At 44.2% G+C, this 21,469-nt stretch overlaps 1 protein-coding gene across 1 annotated transcript in view; it reads right to left on the bottom strand.

Annotated features, from left to right (window-relative positions):
• Positions 1-21,469, bottom strand: part of gsg1l (gsg1-like) — a 258,730-nt gene that overhangs the window by 50,411 nt on the left and 186,850 nt on the right. Inside the window, exon 4 of the mRNA XM_063057386.1 lies at positions 2,920-3,031. Within this exon, the coding sequence (XP_062913456.1) occupies positions 2,920-3,031 (112 nt within the window). The remainder of the gene's footprint in view (positions 1-2,919; positions 3,032-21,469) is intronic.

Here is a 21,469-nt window from a genome sequence, read left to right as displayed (position 1 = left end):
TTCACCTGGAACCTACCAGCCTTCTCCTTCCCACCCTCCCCCCACCTTCTTTATAGGGCCTCTGCCCCTTCCCTCTTCAGTCCTGACGAAGGGTTCCGGCCCGAAACGTCGATCGATCTTCTCCACGGATGCTGCCCAACCTGCTGAGCTCCTCCAGCGTGTTGTGAGTGTTGCTTTGACCCCAACATCTGCAGAGTATTTTGTGTAGGCGATAGGTGAAATTTGGAGGGGGAGGGATGAAGGAAGCTGATTGGTGAAAGAGACAGAAGGCCATGGAAGTAAGAAAAAAGGTGGGGGGGAGGAGCACCACAGAGAGGTGACGGGCAAAAGCAGATAACATGAGAGAGGGAGAATGGGATAGGAAATGATGAAGGGGGGATGCATTACTAGAAGTTTGAGAAATCGGTGATCATGCCATCAGGTTGGAGACTGCCCAAACGGAATATAAGTTGTTGTTCCTCCAACCTAACTGTGGCCTTATCCCGACAGTGGAGGAGGCCATGGATGGACGTATTGGAATGGGAACGGGAAGTGGAATACATATCAGAATGGGAATTATCACTGTTTGTTCTCTCCCCAACACAACATTATCACTGTCCTCCTGTCTGTTTAAAATCAACCAAGTCACTACAGGTCAGAGATTGGACCTTGACTCTTCTTTATTTTTTGTGAAGAATTGTTTTCTCCAGTGAAATGATATAGGAGTTGAAAGTTGAATAACAGGAAGGAATAAGCCCATGAGAAAATGTAGCTGGAAATACATTACAATCGAGTGGAAAATGTTTGATTGGCAGATAAGGACAATGTGTATTATAGGGGCATTAGACTGCCACATTGATCATTTGAATTCATTCACTTATCACATGTACATTGAAGCATACAGTGACATGTGTTGTCTGTGTTTTCAAATACCACAACCTAAGGACATGTTGGGGACAGCCCGCAAGTGTTGGCACACATCCTTGCACCAACGATGATGATGACAACGTCGACTCAGGCCTGAGAGGCCAGCGTCGGGCATTTTCGTGCCTTACGAGGCGCGGAACGAGAGACTGTGTGGTGCACCACTCCTCACACAGACATTTCACAGTACAGCATTTTCTTTATTTCACGAGGTCGAGTTGCGAGCTCAACACTCAACCGGGCACGGGTGGAAAGCGTACTCGGGAACGGCCCAACTGGAGTTGAACCCGGGAACCTCCGTTCCGGAGTCTGGCGCTGATGTCACTGTGCCACCAGCCGACCAACACCAACACTGGGTAGCTATTGCTTACAAATGATTAATTTGTAGGCATTATGCTCAAAATATTGACTATTTGCAGAAAACACCATATTGAGAGCAAGACAAAATATCAATTTAAATCAATCAATTTGAAAGGACATGAGCGGAGTAATGGCAAATACAGTTCAGTGAAGAAAAATGTAGAGCTTAATTTTGCACTGAGAAATTTGATGTGTTATATGGGATTATATTCAAGGGATCTGAACATGAGCCGACCAATGACCTGAATTAATTGACAGTTAACTGAAATTATCACTACAATAGTCTCTAGATAAATTGAAATATTCAGGTACATAATAAAGGAAAACACTTCTTTGAATGAAAGTTCACTTTAAAGCTGGAATGAATCTTAGAAGTAGAAACATTACTGGTTATAGAAATAAACTAGATATCCATTAAACGAAAATTTAAGGCTAGTAGAAATGGACTTAAGGAATATTTTAAATGTATGATCTGGACGGAAAAAGGTCATTCTTTGTCTGCAAGTGTTAAAGGAGCTCCAATTTTAACTCTCTCCATATGCTGGAGACTGTTTTGGAATAGCTAGAATGAGGCTATTTCTTTAGCCTCCCTGACCTTAGAATATTTGTATCTTGCTGTAATCTTAGTGTTTTGAGTAGGTAACCAGATGTTTCAGGGGCCAGTTAGTTTAGATTTTTTTTTATAGGTTCACAGTACTCATGGTGAAGCTCTGTGTCTCTCACCGTAACTCTTCTCTTCCCCGAATTCCATTCAGTAATACCAGATATCCCCTCTCCCAATCCCAAAAAAGCTCATCATTCGCAGCAAGGTATGACAGAAATTGCCTCATGGGGCAGGTAGAGAGCAGGTTCAGGTTAATTTGGGATAACATCAACCTCCAAAGCTGTAGTTCAACAGTCTGTTGTTCGCATCAGAGCTCCCGTCCTCTTTAAAAGCAGAAACTTTCTCAGAATTTGGTCCTGATTACAAACGTTTATTTTGTCAGTCAAACAAGCAAGCAAGGGGAAAAAATAAATCTCCATTGTGTTCTCGTGTTCTTCAGAGGACCATTCGGTCTGTGCAGTTCTATAATTAAATGACTAGAGGAAGACATTTCTATTTTAGCAGTGACTATTATCACAATTTCTCAGGCACTTAAGATCCTTTAATCATTCAAAGGGAACTGCACATGTGCCATGCCTAATATGATAATATTTTCATGGAGTATATGCAGGCACACTATCTTGTGTCGCAGAGATGGTGATAAGCAATAAATGTGCTATTAGGGGAAATAAGAATGATTGGATGGTGCCAGCTATAAACGAGAATGTGTAAATCAGTACTGCTACTGGCTTCAGGAGGAAACAGATACAAAAAAGGCCCACTTTAAGTTACATCCATGAAACATGAAATTCTTTAAACTATGTTTGTATACAAAATGATAGTATAGGTTGGAATATAAACAATGCTTCCTTTGCATCCTTTTATGTTATCCTTTATACCTGTATTGCATAACCTGTCAGCAGTTAGTTGGGTCCCCAATGAGTATTGATTAAAGGAAAGGAGTTATGGAAGTCAGTTACAATCATTGGAATTGTTACAGTGGAATCTTTGTCATCACAAGGCTTTGGAAATGAGCATGTTGAGCCGAATATGAAAAAAAAGAAGCTTCATACCAGAATGACCACCCATAGTCCCAGGTATGTGGTCTCCATTCCTCAGGCCCAAGACTCACTGTCACCTGGAACACTTGCGTGTACATCACATGGGCCACCATCCCTAGAAGTCCTAAATATAAAGAGGCAAAAAGCACATTCTTTTAAAGTCAGCAAAAACATTTGAAACCAGTAAGTAAAATATAACACCGGATGATTACACACATCAAAAGGTTTTTAATACTTGCAGTCACTAAACCACTTCTTTTGGGGGTGCTTTCATCTTGGGGATTTCATTAAAAATTGAGCACAAAATTACAGCTGTGTACAGAATTAACCTGTGAGAGTTCCAAAGAACTAACTCTAAACTGGTCACACTGAATGGGAGCAGCCCGATAGCCTCCAACTGCAAAAGTTTTCAAAGAGTAACAAATTGCTCAATAGTGGTGACTGAGTTTACTTCGATCACTAATACACTGCATTTGCGATACTTGGGAAATCGGGGCAAAATAGAAGTGATTTAGCAAATCAGGTAGACCTGTTGACCAAGGGAAATTTGTGATTGGCCTCAGTGAGCCTGGTCTTTGCAATGTCATTATTGCCAGAGGAACAAGAAAGGGAGTGGACTAGAATCTAAGGGGACAAGGGGCATCAGTTTCCCCCATACATGCACACAAGAAGAAGACTATTTCAGCAAGATGGGAGGAAGCATTGTGTTACCATAAGGTTGTCATGAAGCTCTGCCAGCTGTCACAGCAATAACAGCAACCCTGCACAAAGTCCTGCACATCCTTTCCTACGCTTTCCAAGTTACTCATCTAAACTCCAGCCATCGATGTTCTGCCATCATCCCTGCTGGTGTCCCCTTCCAATCACCTTTGGCCAGCTCCTATCTCATGTCTCTGTAATTTATTTACTCTACTCCAGTACTGATACATCGAATTTCAGCTTCTCCTTCTCATACTGCAGGGTGAATTCTATCATAATATGATCAGTGTCTCCTAAGGGTTCATTTACCTTAAGCTCCCTAATCAAATCTGGTTTATTACACAACACCCCATTCAGAATTGACTTTTCCCAAGTGTGTTTAACAAAAAGCTGCTCTAAAAAAACTCATAGGAATTCTACAAATTTCTTCCCATAGGACCAAACCCCAATCTGATTTTCCCAATCTACCTGCATATTGAAATGTTATATAACTATTATAACATTCCCTTTATTCGGGCCACTTTTTACTCCCATTATAATCTGTAACCCACATGTCAGCTACTGTTCAGGGGCCTGTATATAACTCCCATCAGGGTCTTTTTACCTTTGCAGTTTCTTAATTCTACCCACTAGGAGAGTATACCTTCCAATTGTATGTCACTTCTTTCTCAGGATTTGCTTTCGTTTTTACAAGCAGAGCAATCACATCCATCTGCCTCCCTGCCTGAGCTTTTGATACAATGTGTATCCTGATTGACTGCCAGAGATTAGTTGTGGTGCATAGAGTTTGGTGTTGAGTCCATTAACTTTCATGTAATATCTTACTGATCTGGATGACAGAATTGGTGGCTTTGTGTTCCAAGTTTGTGGATGATACAGAGTTAGGTGGAGGGGCAGATAGTGTTCAGGAAGTAGAGAACCTGCACAAGGTCTTAGACAGATTAGGGCAAAGAAGTGGAAGATTGAATATTGTGTAAGGAAGTATCTGGTCATGCACTTTGGCAGAAGGAATAAAGACACTGACTTTTCTAAATTGGCAACAAATTCAGAAATAGGAGGTGCAAAGGGACTTGGGAGTCCTAGTAGAGGATTCCCTATAAGACAACTTTCAGGTTGAGCTGGTGGTAAGGAAGGCAAATGCAATGCTAGCATTCATTTCCAGAGAACTAGAATATAAAAGCAAGGATGCAATGCTGAAACTTTATAATGCATTGGTCAGACATCATTTGGAGTATTGTGAGCAGTTCTGGACTCCATATCTAAGAAAGGATGTGCTGGCATTGGAGAGGGTCCAAAGAAGGTTACAAATTATAATGGGAGTTAGAGACAGCATGAATAAAGGGCAATGTTATGATAGTCATAGAAGGCTACAGGGAGGTAGTCATCCCTAATTTAACTTCTTTTCATTTTATATGTCAGTTATTTGGATGACAGAATGAATCGCTTTGTGGCCAAGTTTGCGTCCAATACAGTGGAGAACAGTTAAAGAAGTGACAGATGGAATACAGTGTAGGGAAGTATATGGTCATGCACTTTGGTAGAAAGAATATAGGTGTAAACTATTTTCTAAATGTGGAGAAAACTCAGAAATCAGAGGTGCAAAGGGACATGGGAGTCCTTGTACAGGATTCCCTGAAAGTCAACTTGCAGGTTGAGTCGGTGGTAAGGAAGGCAAATGCAATGTTAGCATTCCTTTGCAGAGGACCAGGATATAAAAGCAAGGATGTAAAGCTGAGGCTTTATAAGGCACTTGGAGTATTGTGAGCAGTTTTGGGCCCCTTATTTAAGAAAATATGTGCTGGCATTGGAAAGGGTCCAGAGGAGGCTTATGAGAATGATCCCAGGATTGAAAAAGTTAACATATAAGAAGAGTTTGATTGCTCTGGGTCTGTACTTGCTGGAGTTTAGAAGAATAAGGGGGATCTCATTAAAACTTATTGAATATTGAAAGGCCTAGAGAAAGTACATGGAGAGGACGTTTCCTGCAGTGGACCGAATCAAGAATGTCCCTTTAGAACAGAGATTGGGCCGAATTCCTTTAGCGAGAAGATGATGTGCCTGTGGAATTCATTGCTACAGTCAGCTGTGGAGGCTGACTGGGTTTATTTAAAGCATAGGTTGATATGTTCTTGATGACTAAGGGTGTTAAAGGTTATGGGGAAAGGCAAGAGAATGGGCTGAACGGAAAATAAATCAGACATGCTCAAATGGTGGAGCGGGCTTGATGAGCCGGATGGCCTAGTCTCCTATGTCTTATGGAAGTTAGCTTGAAATGATAGATTACAAAACAATAGTATTAAGGCCGAGGACTGGTTGACTTGAAATCAACGAGGATAACAACAAATTAAAAAGGATGAGAAAATATAATACAAGAACAAACTAGCAAGAAATATTAAATCAGGTTGCTAATATTTCCACAAGGACATAAACAGAAAGAATGTAACAAAGTAAGTGAGGCCCTGTTAGAAGTGGAAACTGAATTAAACAAAGGAAAATTACAAAGCTGGTAAAAAAAAAATTGCTGTATAAATTAGGTGAAACAGAGAGAAGAACTTAAAAGAGTATCATCAGAGAAAAAATACAAGGCAAATGTAACCATATCTGCAGCAAGGACCGTGTCAAACTGTACTTCCATCAATGGGTCTTGGTGGTTGTACAGTAAAGGCATTTTGAGATTCACACACCCACACAGTGAATTGCCTCATGAAAACCAGAGACGTACAAACTATAAAGAGATGGAGGTACATTGTCCATCTCCTTCCTCCTTTTGGCCCACTATAGCTTTTGAGAGCTATTTACAGCCAGGGTGGAACACATCTGGTTTGATCTCCATTGCCTTTAAACATCTAAATGGTCATAAGCTGTTTAGTTAAAAACCATTCGAAAATCACTTCCACCAAAAAAAACCAAATCTGCTTTAACTGAAACTTTTCAAGGGCTGATTTGTTTTTAATAGCCAAACAAACACATAATTACTCCAATCAAACACCAACTGTGGCTCAAGGGCAGATTTATGTGTTGAAGAGTGTGTCATCAATTATAGTCAGGGTGTCTCAGACCATCACAAACAAAATGGAGGCAACAATTCATCAGGCGAGGGAAGCAGACAGTACAGTTGTGTTTTTCTCCCACTTGTAACTCTGTTGTAAGACTGTATTGTACTCTCCCACCTGGAACGTTATGTATATTGAGGCTTTGTTTCATATTAAAATTGGATCAAAAAGCTGACAACAAGCTGAAAAGTGGGAGGATGTTAGACTATATACCGCTTTGCTCAGGTGGGGAGAGGGACAGTGCCAAAGGGAATGCTGTCATTACAGGTGACACAAACTAGAAGGGTATAATTTTAAAAGTCTTTGCCCTAGCAAAGAGTGTACTGCTGTCAGGGAAGGGTAATCTGGTCAGTCTCCAAAAGTCATGTCTCATCGGTTGTTAGGAGATGGTTCCAGAGCTCTGCGAACACAAAGGTCTCAGCTCATAGAATGAAAGGATAGAAAGTGAGGCTATAGCAGTGTAACATACACTAAGATTGCTATAATCCCTCAAGATCAAGTTTAAAGAAATACACTTGAAATAAGTCTAAAGAAATAGCTTTGGAATAAGAAAGTTTCTTGTCACATATCAAATAACTATCAGGCCCCTGCACCACCTGCAGCCTAATGCAAACATGATAAACAAGTGAAGTCCCACACAAATTGAAAGGACTAAAGACTGACGTTTCCCTGAACCTGTATCAAATGATTTAAAAGCAAAAGGCACCAGAGAAGGTGAATGCATTGTTTGTGACCTTTTGAAATTTTCTTGATACTGGAAAGCATCCATAGACAGGAAAACAGGACATGGAAATTCCAGAGACTGTAGCTGCTAGAGCCTAAAGCAAAACAAAACAAACTGCTGGATGAACCCAGAGGGTCAGGCAGCATCTGTGGATGCAGAAGGATGACTGAAGATCCATGAGGACAAAATATTACCGCACAAAGAAAGAGGGAACATTAAAAGAGAGAAGTACAGACTAGTTAACCCAATATAACACACACAAAATACTGGAGGAAATCAGCATGTCAGGCAGCATCCATGGAAAAGAGGAAACAGTCAGCGTTTTGGGTCGAGACCCTTCTTTAATACACTGTTAATTTATTGTTATATATTTAACCCAATATCTAGCATTAAGAAATTGTGGAAACAACTATTATGGAATACATAGAACAGCAGTCCCCAACCATCATGAAGAAACGATATGAGTCAGCTGCACCTTTCCTCATTCCCTGTCACGCACTGTTGAACTTGAACATAGGGTTGCCAACTGTCCTGTTTCCAACTGCCGGGAAATCTCGTATATTGGGCTAAATTGGTTTGTCCCGTATTTCCCCCGCTAAGGTAGAGCGTCCTATGAAAACTTTCTTGCCAAAATGGCGTGAAGTGAAGAAGCAATTACCATTAATTTATATAGGAAAAAATTTTGAGCTTTCCCAGACCCAAAATATGACCTAACAAATCATACCAAATAACACATAAAGCCGAAAATAAATAACACTAACATATAGCAAAAGCAAGAATGATATGATAAATACACAGCCTATATAAAGTAGAAATAATGTATGTACAGTATAGTCGGGAAGATGAAGGCAAAACCAATTTGTGGGGAATAAAAATCGGCACGTACGTGCATGTGCACGTCACACATGCGCACACAGGTGCCCGCACAAGGCTTCATGGTCATGGTAGTCTTAACTGGGGTAAAGTGTCCTGGAATTTGACTGCTACTTTTGTCCCTTGTTTGGGAGTGAGAAAGTTGGCAACCCAACTGTAAAAGATATATTGAGGTGAGTTTAACCCTACTTGAACACCCCCCCACCCCGCGCCGGTCGGCTGGTCCGCAAGAATGTTGTCAATATTAAACCGTTCCACGGTGCGAAAAAGGTTGGGGACCCCTGACATAGAACATCAAGATAAAATTAGGCATACTCAAGATTGTTTTTAAATTAAAAGAAAGTCGTGTTGACTGTATTTCAATAGTACTTTGAATGTGCAGCTATCAAAGTAGATAAAGAACAAGTCAATGTAGTGAATTTGGATTTCCAAAAGGCTTTAGATGCTGCATAAAACATGATTGCACTAAATAAGATCTCATGGTGTTGGGGCTATGAATTATCAAAATTAAGGATGAGCTAAATAACTAAATAAATAGGAATAAACAGTATTCAGTTTGGCAAACTGTAAATATTAGTGTGTCACAGGGAACAGAGTAAAGGTCTCAGCTACTTACAGTCAATACTAAGAACCTAGATGAAGTGACAAAGGGTATCTATGTAGCAAACTCTAATAAAGAAGAGTTGTAGCACTGTGTCAAAAACATTTCAGCTCTCTCGTGGGGTGAGTTTGCTCTCCACCGCTCCTGTGTAATTACATAATGTCAGAGAATCACAATGCCAATGTGAAGGATTATGCCTGCATCCAGCTGCAAGCTTCCACTGGGGAAGAGCATTGAGAAAGTTTGAACTTTGTTCAGTGCTTAGTGGTGAGTCATAAATAAATATCTCAAGGTTAGCCCAACGACTATAAAATATGTAAAGCATTCAGAAGTACCTCTTTCTACCCCTGCAATGGATGCGCAATCATCTTCCCACCCTGCCATCACATTGCATCTGTGGTTCAGTCTGTGGCACAGAACAGAACATAGAAATGTACAAAATAGAGACAGGTCCTTCAGCCCACAATGTTGTGCCGAACCAGCTGAAAAGTAAATCAAAAACCCCAAAAAATGAATTCCTTCTACATACACAAAGTCCATATCCCTCTATCATCCTCACATTCATGTGCCTATCTGAATGTCTCTTAAAAGACTCTGATGCATCTTCCTCTACCACCATATCAGGCAGCGCATTCCAGGCATCCACCACCCTCTGAGTAAAGAACTTACCCCTAACATCCCTCTTGAACCCACCCCCTCTCATCTTCGATGCCTGTCCCCTGGTATTAGAAATCCCACCCTGGGATAAACATACTCTCTGTCTACTCTATCTATGCTTCTTATAATCTTATAAACCTCTATCAGATCTCCCCTCAGCCTCCACCACTCCAGGGAAAACAACTCAAGTTTGTCCAGCCTCTCGTGATAGCACATGCTCTCTAAACCAGGCGGCATCCTGGTAAACCACTTCTGCACCCTCTCCAAAGCCTCAACATCTTTCTTATGGTGGGGTGACCGAACTTGATGCAATACTCCAAATGTGGCCTACCCACAGTTCTATAAAATTGGAACATAACCTCCTGAATTTTGAACTCAATGCCTTGACTAATACAAGCAAGCATTCCATAAGCTTTTTTAACCATCCTATTGACCTGTGTAGCCACTTTCAAGGAGCTATGAACTTGGACCCAAAGATCTTTCTGCTCAGCAACACTGTTAAGGATCTTGCCTTTAACAGTGTACTGTCTCCTAGTATTTGTTCTACCAAGGTGCAACACCTCACATTTATCTGGGTTAAATTCCATCTTCCACTTCTCTGTCCATATCTGCTCTCCAACAATCTCGGTATCATCTGCAAACTTACTGACCCATCCATCTACATTTTCATCGAGGTTATTTACATACATCACAAACAGCAGAGGTCCCTGCACAGATCCCTGTGGAACACCACTAATTACAGACCTCCAGTTTGAATAAGTCCCTTCAACCACTACCCTCTGTCTTCAATGTGTAAGCCAATTCTAAATCCAAACTGCTAATTTGCCACGGACTCCGTGCACCCTAATCTTCTGGAGGGACTTTGTTAAATGCCTTACTAAAATCCATATAGACAAAATCCATTGCTCTACCTTCATTATTCTCTTTCGTCACCTTGTCAAAAACTCAATCAAATTGGTAAGACACGACCTACCTGCACAAAGCCATGATGGCTCTCACCAATTACGTGATGGGCTTCATCCAAATAGGAGGACTGGCATTGTAAACGTTTCACAATAAATTAACAACTCTCAAATTAATTAAGAACTCTCATTATTTATGCTTCTTGTGGGTAGCCTATGAAATTCAGGTAATCTACATATTCTGCAGAGCTTCTCACCATAAGTTAAGTGGTGAGAACACCAAACTGGAGAGCAGAAGAATGAGGGGAGATGTGATAGAGGTATAAAAATTATTAGGGGTACAGATAGGGTAAATGCAAGCAGGATTTTTCCACTGGGGGTCGGGTGAGGTGCCAAGCAGAGGTCATGGGCTAAGGGTAAAACATGAAATGTTTAAGGGGAAATTGAGAGGGAACTTTTTCACTTAGAGAGTGGTGAGAGTCTGAAATGAGCTGCCAACAGAGGTGGTGGATGCAGTTTCTATTTCAACATTTAAGAGAAATTTGGATAGGTACATGGAAGGGGGTGTATGGAGGGCTAAGATTTGGTTGCAGGTCAATGGGACTAGTCAGATTAATAGATTAGCATGGTTTAGTTGGGTTAAGTGGCCTTTTTCTGTGGTGTAGTGCCCTATGGCCATCAGTTCTCTAGGACAGAGCTATCTAAAATGTCACAAACGTCCTTGGAATGATGCAAGTATCCTCACACTGTCCCAAAAGCAACGGGAGGTGTGATAGACGGATGGTCTGTAATGTTCTGAGCACAGCTCTCAAACGAACACCCATTGCGGAAATTGCCTGTATTCAATTTGTACAGAAAGGCTGTGGGTTTTGTTCAATCGTGTTTCAACAGCATAGAGCGAGAGTGGCTATCCCTTCACGTATGGAGAGTGAAGTATTGTAACTTGCTTTTCAAATGCCTTAAGGAACAGTCAACAGTGAAGGGCAGCAAGGTCTGCCTGTGCTTGTGTTGAGGCTGGGAAGATGGTGAACGAGTCCAATACTCTCTCAGCTGCAGTGATTTGGTGCTACATCTGCAGTTTATTGTGTTCGTGTTGTTGTCCTGTGGGATAACGTGCAAAAGTCTTAGGCACATAAATACTGTATATCGCTAGGGTGCCTAAGACTTTTTACATTACTGTAGTAATTTTATGTTTTGCCACTGTACTGCTGTTGCTGCAGTAAATAAAAATAAATTTCATGACATTTGTGAGCGATAATAAACCTGATTCTGAAATGGGTGTCCATTGTGGACCAAGAGTAGGAAGGGGCAGCGAGAGGGGAATCATGGTTGGGAAAAGGGGAAGGGAGAGGGGAGGGAGCAGGAAACACCAGACAGACATTCTGTAATGATCAATAAATCAATCGCTTGGAATCAAATGACCCTTCCTGGTGTCTCAGAGATGGGTGTATCTGCAGCAGTGCCCCCTGTCACACACCCCTTCACCCCAGCACTCCTTCCCTGCCCCCTGTCACACACCCCTTCACCCCTGGCACTCCTCTGCCACCTGTCACACACCCCTTCACCCCTGGCACTCCTTCTCTGCCCCCTGTCACACACGCTTTCACCCCTGGCACCCCTCTGCCACCTGTTACACACCCCTTCACCCCTGGCACTACTTCTCGACCACCTGTCACACACCCCTTCACTCCCGGCACTACTCTGCCACCCGTCACACACCCCTTCACCCCCAGCACTACTCTGCCACCTGTCACACACCCCTTCACCCCCGGCACTACTCTGCCACCCGTCACACACCCCTTCACCCCCGGCACTACTCTGCCACCTGTCACACACCCCTTCACCCCTGGCACTACTCTGCCACCTGTCACACACCCCTTCACCCCTGGTACTACTCTGCCACCTGTCACACACCCCTTCACCCCTGGCACTACTTCTCTGCCACCTGTCACACACCCCTTCACCCCTGGCACTACTTCTCTGCCACCTGTCACACACCCCTTCACCCCTGGCACTCCTTCTCGACCACCTGTCACACACCCCTTCACCCCCGGCACTACTCTGCCACCTGTCACACACCCCTTCACCCCTGGCACTACTTCTCTGCCACCTGTCACACACCCCTTCACCCCAGGCACTACTACTCTGCCACCTGTCACACACCCCTTCACCCCTGGCACTCCTTCTCTGCCACCTGTCACACACCCCTTCACCCCCGGCACTCCTCTGCCACCTGTCACACACCCCTTCACCCCAGCACTCCTTCTCTGCCACCTGTCACACACCCCTTCACTCCTGGCACTCCTTCTCTGCCACCTGTCACACACCCCTTCACCCCCGGCACTCCTCTGCCACCTGTCACACACCCCTTCACCCCCGGCACTCCTCTGCCACCTGTCACACACCCCTTCACCCCCGGCACTCCTCTGCCACCTGTCACACACCCCTTCACCCCAGCACTCCTTCTCTGCCACCTGTCACACACCCCTTCACCCCCAGCACTCCTTCTCGACCACCTGTCACACACCCCTTCACCCCTGGCACTCCTCTGCCACCTGTCACACACCCCTTCACCCCTGGCACTACTTCTCTGCCACCTGTCACACACCCCTTCACCCCTGGCACTACTTCTCTGCCACCTGTCACACACCCCTTCACCCCAGCACTCCTTCTCTGCCACCTGTCACACACCCCTTCATCCCTGGCACTCCTCTGCCACCTGTCACACACCCCTTCACCCCTGGCACTCCTCTGCCACCTGTCACACACCCCTTCACCCCTGGCACTACTTCCCTGCCACCTGTCACTCACCTCTTCACCCCTGGCACTCCTCTGCCACCTGTCCCACACTCGTTCACCCCTGGCACTCCTTTGACACCTGTCCCACACCCTTCCTGCAGCGCCATTTGCTCATCCTTTGCTCCCGCCAGATTTACAAACTTGCTCTCCGGTCCACATTGACAAATGCCGTATGGTGCACCCTACCTATATATATGTGCTGTATAACATCCCCCGAATGGCTGGTCTTCATGTTTTGACAAGAAATTCAAGTGCTTTAGTGAAGTTCTTAGAGAGGATTATGTTTTTTTCCATAATTAAGTTTTGTGTTTCGGGGTAACACTAATTATGCCAACATTTGTTTCTAACTGCCCTTGAAAAGGTGGTAGTGAACTGCCCCCTTTAATCACTGCTGTCCTTCTAGTGAAGGTGGGAGGAGTGGAGCTCCAGAATTTGGACTCAATGACAACAAATGGCTTCCAAGAGGAACACAACCTTATCATGGTTTGGAGGCCTGCTTGCTTCAGTGACCCAGAGAGCTGTATTTGCTGGAGTCAGGGCTCTATGCTTCGGCCCTTGGTAGGATCACCGATGTCAAACAGGCCAAAGGGTAAACGACAGATTAAGAGTGGTCCACGTTCGGGAGTTCAGCTCAGGGCTAACAACCCTGACTGGCAAAACTAAACTGTTACGGAGAGAGCAAGGAAAAATCCTTCTACATCTGTGTGCGATGGGACAGAGAGAGATGGAGGACCTTGACTGCTGCCCTAAACGTCAGCGGGCATAATGGGTAGTACATAAGTAGGTAAGATGATAATGGAACAGTGATATATTTCCAAATGAGGATAACGCACGGCTTGGAGAGGAACCTTCGAGTGGTGGTGTTACCATACGTTTTCTACCGTCATCTTTGATAGCAGAGAGTGTGAGAGACTGGGGGCAGCTGCTGGAGTGGCCAATGCATTGTTCAGATGATGCACTTTGCCATTTCTCTGTGTTTCAAAGGTGGAAGGAGTGAAGGTTTAGGATTGTTAATGGATGTTGTCCTGGAAAAGGAATCATTGGCCAGCCTGGTTACTAATAAGTGCTATAAAGCCATTCTCGACAATGAACATTGATCCAACCACGTCATCCTCACCCAGATTACGTCCTGTAACCTGACTACTTTATCCGGGTGCTTCTGTGCGGAAGAGCATTGATTCCTCGGTTGAGGGAGGATAGTAGGCGGTAGTGAGGAGGAATCAAAACAGCCTTTAATAGATACATGGTGATCTGACAATCAATAGGATGGATCCACATTCACAGTCTTGCAACATACAGTGATGAATGGTGCAGATATTAAAATATAACAGGAGGAAAAGTTATCAAGAATACTCTGATCCTCAGTAATGGCTGGGCCTAGCCCTTTGGTGCTGAAGGTAAGACTGAGGAATTCAGAACTTTGTTCAGCTAAAAGTACTGAGTGAATGATCCAGCTCCCCTCGAGATCCAATCTTAAACAAAACATCTGAATACCAGAGAAGAGTTTCAAGTGTCTGACATTGACCAGATGTAGCTTCAAGGAGACCATGAAAAACTAGAGTTTGTCAAGAGGAAGATAATCCATTGGTTGGAATTACAATTTGCACTAAAAACAGTAGTTCAGAATGTTAGGGATTAATTATCCCTGTCCCCAAGCATCACAGTCGGAGCTCTTTAGGGAAGTGTCCTAAGCCCAATCATCTTTAGCTACTTCACCAATGAATTCTCTTCTAGTAAAGGTCTGAAGTGGGTACGTTAGCTGATGATTGCACAGTGCCACAATGCTTTGTTGTTCACAATACCTCAGCAAATGAAGGTATCTGCTTGAATGCAGCACGACCTCAACAGCAAGTGACCCATAAGTAACAAGCAATTACCACCTCTAACCAACATCTTGGTGTTCAATCTCGGTATACCTTCTCTGAACAACCTCCAGCTCCCACCATCAATGAACCAGAAATCCCACAGCCAACTACAGGTGAAGAATATGACATCAGCGAACAACGTGGCCAAAGTTAACATCCCTCAGACAGTTCATGAAACTACTTCTTTTACTTCTTTGAAATACAATTCTGCTACTATTGGAACCGGTGATTTACATTTTCTTAGTGTGTTTTCAGGCCCATTGAGCAATCAGATTTGCTGTCTCTGAATGAATTTGGTGAGGTTTGGAGTAGAGCGTGTGACCTAGAGCTCAAGATGTTCCTAATCGCCTCTATTTCTCATCGATCTGCATGGAGGTCAGTGACCAGCGGTGTTCCACAGGGATCTGTTTTGGGACCCCTTCTCTTTATGATTTTTATAAATGACCTGGATGAAGAAGTAGATGGTAGGTTAGTAAATTTGCTGATGACACAAAGGTGGGGGGTGTTGTGGATAGTGTGGAGGGCTGTCAGGGGTTACAACGGGACATTGATAGGATGCAAAACTGGGCTGAGAAATGGCAGATGGACTTCAACCCAGATAAGTATGAAGTGGTTCATTTTGGTAGGTCCAATTTGAAGACAAAATATAATATGCAACACACATCAAAGTTGCTGGTGAACACAGCAGGCCAGGCAGCATCTCTAGGAAGAGGTACAGTTGACGTTTCGGGCCGAGACCCTTCGTCAGGACTAACTGAAGGAAGAGCTAGTAAGAGATTTGAAAGTGGGAGGGGGAGGGGGAGATCCAAAATGCTAGGAGAAGACAGGAAGGGGAGGGATGGAGCAAGAGCTGGACAGGTGATTGGCAAAAGGGATATGAGAGGATCATAGGACAGGAGGCCCAGGGAGAAGGAAAAGGGGGAGGGGGGGAAAAAACCCATAGGATGGGCAAGGGGTATAGTCAGAGGGACAGAGGGAGAAAAAGGAGAGAGAGAGAAAGAATGTGTGTCTATAAATAAATAACAGATGGGGTACGAGGGGGAGGTGGGGCATTAGCAGAAGTTAGAGAAGTCAATGTTCATGCCATCAGGTTGGAGGCTACCCAGACGGAATATAAGGTGTTGTTCCTCCAACCTGAGTGTGGCTTCATTTTTACAGTAGAGGAGGCCGTGGATAGACATATCAGAATGGGAATGGGATGTGGAATTAAAATGTGTGGCCACTGGGAGATCCTGCTTTCTCTGGCAGAGGAAGGTGTTTACAGTTGACTGGTCCCGCTCTCTCCCTATCGCTCATGATACCGGAGGAAGGTGTTTACGGTTGACTGGTATGTCCCTCTCTTCCCCCCCCCCCCAGTGATGCTGCCGGAGGTAAGTGCTGGAGTGTTGGGTCTTGGGCAAGATTTACTCAATGCTGTTTGTGGTTGGACTCTGCAGTTCATGATATGATGTGTGTCTGGTTTCTCCATTTTTACTGCTAATTTGTGCGATTTTGATCAGGGCAGACTGGCTCACGCTGCCTGCAGTCAACGAACAACACAGTGCTAACTTCAACTGAACTGAGCTAGAATGAACGTTCCGAGACTGTTTCAATGACTCTGTGGTTGGATGTTTTATATTTTGTGTTTTTGCTCATTTCTGGCATTTGCTCGATTTGTTCTTTTTTTCTGCATTGGGTGTTTGAAGTTCTCTTTAAGCGGGTTCCATGGGGTTTCTTTGTTTCATGGGAAGACAAATCTCAGGGTTGTATACCGCTACACACTTTGACAATAAATGTACTTTGAACTTTGAACATTAATATTGTGGACACAAGAGGCTGGCTATCCTACTGCTCATCCCTTAGGCCTAGACACACAAAAAAACTTTCCACCGTTTACAAGATAAAGTCAGGACAGTGATAGAGTTCTCTCCATTGCCTAGAGGAATGCATCTCCAACCTCCAGGCCGTGGACCGATACAGGGCCGCAAAGCATGCAGTGATGCAGCGATAGCCGGAAAGCACCCAGCACATCTTGAAGAAAAATGCCGAAATAAACAAGCTAATTAATTAGGTACCTCTGATCTGGGCCGACATTTACATGCCGGGCGGCACCTTATTAATTAGCTTGTTTATTTCGGATTTTTTCTTAAAGATGTGGTGGGCTTGAGTAATGCATCTCCGACAATCCTCCAGAAGCTTAACTCCATTCAGGAAAAAGAAAACCACTAGATTGGCACTCAATCCACTATCCTAACATTCCTTCCCTAACCGCAGGTGCAGAGTGGCTGTGTTGTGACGTGGATAAAAGAAAAATTGATGTTAAGATCCACCATCTTAGAGGCTTGTAACAAACACAGGAAGCGCTGGGAATACTCATCAGACCGAGATGCTCCAATCTGAGATGATTAACCCTGTTTCTCTTTCCACTAATGCTGTCTGACTTGTGTACGGGTAGAGTGAGTGGGTATGAAAATGGATATGGTAAAGAAATGGTTAACAAGAGGGAATTTATGTATGTTGTTGGGCAGATTGACCCTTGATACTAAATAATGGGAGAACAATATGTGCCCTTGTTATACCGGATGACAATACATGAAAGCAAGCTAAAAATGCTGATTTGCGTAAAAGCAATCAATTACCTCGTCTCGAAAAATGTTTTTCACATTGTTTGATTGTAAGCTTAATAGGATGCATTGTCCCTGGGGAGGCAGAGGTCGACTGTTGAAGGCCACCCAATTGTGGGACCTGCAGGTGTGAAGGATGTATGTTGGCTTAATGCATGACCAGGACTTGGAATTGGTCCAAGTTGGGGTCGTGTAGGTTGGATTGGATGCTTGGCCCTTTCCAGCTAGACTGAGAGGCGGCGACAGTGCTATAAAGGTGGGCAAGTTCTTTCTTGGGCAGACCACTCGCCTGGGTGCCACCTTCGGGCCGAGCAGCTGAACCAGTGCCAAGGACCTCCCCCTAGCCAGTCCACGGTCGATCGCCTGCCTCAGGGACCACGTAGACGTTGCTAAGTATACTCGGCGGTGTAGACCACCAGAGGTTGTTTAAGTTAGCCCCACCTATTATTGGTGTAGGTAGTGTACAATATAAAGCATTTCTCGCAACTATTTATTTTCATCTCTGTATAAACAATAAAGTGAGTCTCGGAGGAACTACCGCGTCTGGGTCCATTTGTTCAAGCGAAACCAAATAGTTGCAGCATCCACTTGTCATGGTTATTCTATTTAGATATTAGATTTGTGGAACAACTTGTTGAATGTTTCCAGAAATTTCTGTTTTTGTTTCAGGCTTCTGGCAGCTATAGTTTTTTTTTGTAATTTTCATCTTGTAAGTTTGACCTTATTGATCCCGTCTACTTGCCAGTGGATTCTGGCCAAAAGCCTGGTGAAATCTGGTTCAAATGTATTTCCAGCAGATGTGATACTGATAAGTAATATTTCACTTCCATTTCCATTTCCAGGAGCCAGTGCAGAGGAGTTAAAGGTTACTGTTCTTTTTGCATTTACTGTAATTACACTGTAAGACAGCAAATGGTGTATCTGTTTCATGATGGTTGACAAATATGCATATGTTTCCATGATCATATTATTTATTTTGAGGAATTACTATCACTAATTGACGGTTTCCATGGAAATAATTTTTATCTGTTTTTAGTTTAAATTACTTAATCTAATCTGCTTCTGAAAAAGGGAACATCACTTATTTTTAAAATTTTTTTTATTTATTTTGGGGGAATTTTTCTTTGGATAGATTTTTAAATTTAAATATGAACAAATATCCAAACAAAGAGGCCATTCAGCCCACAAGCTTGTTTTAATTCTTGAGGCCCTTCGCTGGTCAGGGTTATCCATGGGTGTTGTGTCTACGTGATACAGAGGCCAGTATGCGAGCTAGGGCAGTACAATATGGAGAGCCAGCTGCTGCTCTTGTAGCAGGCTCCCCCTCTCCACGCAGCTGATGAATCCAAAGGAATGGCAGAGACCCATACAGTTTGGCACCAGTGACACTGCAGGAATTGCCAGTCAGCGTTGAACACAACATAGGACTGCTTTAGGGACTCCAGCTCTGGATTTTTCCTCATTCCCGAAGCCTTTCCGATTAGTGGGTATAGCTACCAGGCAGCGGAAGTATGAGATCAGAATGTTCCTTCTCCTAGGTGAGCTGTCTACCATGGCTGAAGAGCCTGATTTGCCCGAAACGATGGTTTTAAGGCGCCAGTACCCTGTCTTTCCCCCTTCTCCTGTCATTTGAAACAGCTCCAGTGGGCTTCGTAGATAAGCCCCAAGTGACACTCTGCAGTTGGACCTGGTTGTCAGAGGCCATTTGAGACACAAGCCACTGGAAGCATTTAATAGGTAGTGGGAGCTTATTCCACGTGGTGTATTGGGTGTCCAGGGAAGGGAAACACCTCTGGTAAAGGGGCTTGTCGTGTCCGTTCTGGCACAGCTCATTCACCTCTGTTCCCCACTGGAAACGCAAACCTGTGGCTCCAAGTTGCTGTTTGCACGTGACAGTGGCCACTGCCCTAGCATGTGAAGTCAGCTCTTGTGGACTGGGCGGATGAGATCCAATGGCTAGGAAGGTGGTACTGCAATGGTCCATGGAGACAAAGGGCATGACAAGGCACAGAAGACATCATGGTCATCGACTGCAATCAAAGCAGCCCACAGTTGTGACTTGGGTCCAGTGCAATGGCTTTTCCACTTTAAAAACTCTCCCGCACAGATTTCCTGTCATCATTGAATACGATGGTCAACCAGCACAGGGAGCTTACCCCCCCCCACTACCATCCCCAGAAATAACAACCTTTTGGAACCTGTTCTACCTTCCAATAACATATTTGCAGGGTCATGCTGAACATTAAGAGCTCAAAGTACTGCAGTTCCTCCCCATTGGCAAGTTGCTCGTTGGCGGAGAGACTGACGGAGCTGGACTTGGTGCGCGCCATGATGCTGCCTGCGTCAGAGAGGCATTGGAGGATGCGGGTGCAGTCTAACAACGAGTGATCGGCTCAGTCGCTTTTCTTGTCAACGCAAGCCCCCATTGGACATTGTTAATGTAGAAAACCTCAAGTCCGATTCACTGACTTATTGGAGGACAGTAAGGGGAGCCGCCTGGCCTCGTAGTGAGGCCAAGGCCTCAAGCCAAGATGTCGCCTGTTTACAGCCACCCACAAGAGAGGGGTCAGAGTCGACGTACTCCACTGGATATGGGGTGGTCCAGCATCCAAGTTGCAGTCAGTGCTGCCCCCAGTGGACACTCAGCAGAAGACAAGCTGTTTCATGTTCAGCTGCAGACTGCTGCAACATTCATGGACTCAGGGTCTTGGACTGTATTTTTTTTGTGTGGCTGTATTTTACTCATACCTTGTATGTGCTATATGTGCCTTGTGGTGTGTATGACTCCTTGTACTGTGTTTTGCACCTTGACTGAAGAAGATGGCACCAATGAACAATACGGCCAAAGAAGGCATCCTTCAGACAGTTCATAAGGCTGCCTCTTTGCTTCTTTTTTCAAATATGATTCTGCTACTAAAGCTGTGATTTAGATCTTGACGGTGTGCTTTCAGGCCGATTGAGAGATCTCGTGCTTTACTGTCTCCAAGAGAGTTCAGTGAGGTTTGGAGTGGAGTGTATGGCCTGGAGACAAAGAAGCCTGGAGTCAGAGCATGAGCCAATGGTCGACTCCGTCTTTCACCAATCTCGCCAAATGAAGAGTCGAGCAAGATTGAAATCAATGAGGACGAGAGCAGAAGGTGAGCAGGTGTGCAGCTCCGTCTGCCTTGGTTTGACCGATCTCTCGCTCTCACTCACCGCTGCTGGAGGAGGGTTTACTCAGCCATGTTTGTGGTTGGTCTCTATGGTTCATGATATGATGTGTTTCTGGTTACTCATTGTTCTATTGCTATTTATTGTGACTTTGATTGGGGCAGACTGGTTCGGTGGCCTGCAGGCAATGAATGACACAGCACCAACTTGAACTCAACTGAACTAAAATGAACACTCTTAGGCTGCTTCAATGACTTAGTGGTTTGAAGTTTTATATTCTCTGTCTATTGCTCATTTTTTTTGCCATTTGCACGATTTGTTCATTTTCTTTTTGCATTGGGTATTTGATACTTTCTTTGAATGGATTCCATGGTGTTTCTTTGTGTCTGTGGGAAGACAAATCTCAGGGTTGTATACTGCATACATACTATGATCATGAGGTAAAGTAAAGTCTTGCGAGACCATAGATCTGTGCCTGGAAAGTCTTCACTCTCCAGGGCGCAGGCCTGGGCAAGGTTGTATGGAAGACCAGGAGATGCCCATGCTGCAAGTCTCCCCTCTCCACGACACCGATGTTGTCCAAGGGAAGGGCATTAGGACCCATACAGCTTGGAACCGGTGTCGTCGCAGAGCACT

Source organism: Mobula hypostoma, chromosome 9 (assembly GCF_963921235.1).
Source record: "Mobula hypostoma chromosome 9, sMobHyp1.1, whole genome shotgun sequence".
NCBI lineage: Eukaryota > Metazoa > Chordata > Chondrichthyes > Myliobatiformes > Myliobatidae > Mobula > Mobula hypostoma.
This window is presented reverse-complemented; position numbering and strand designations above follow the sequence as displayed.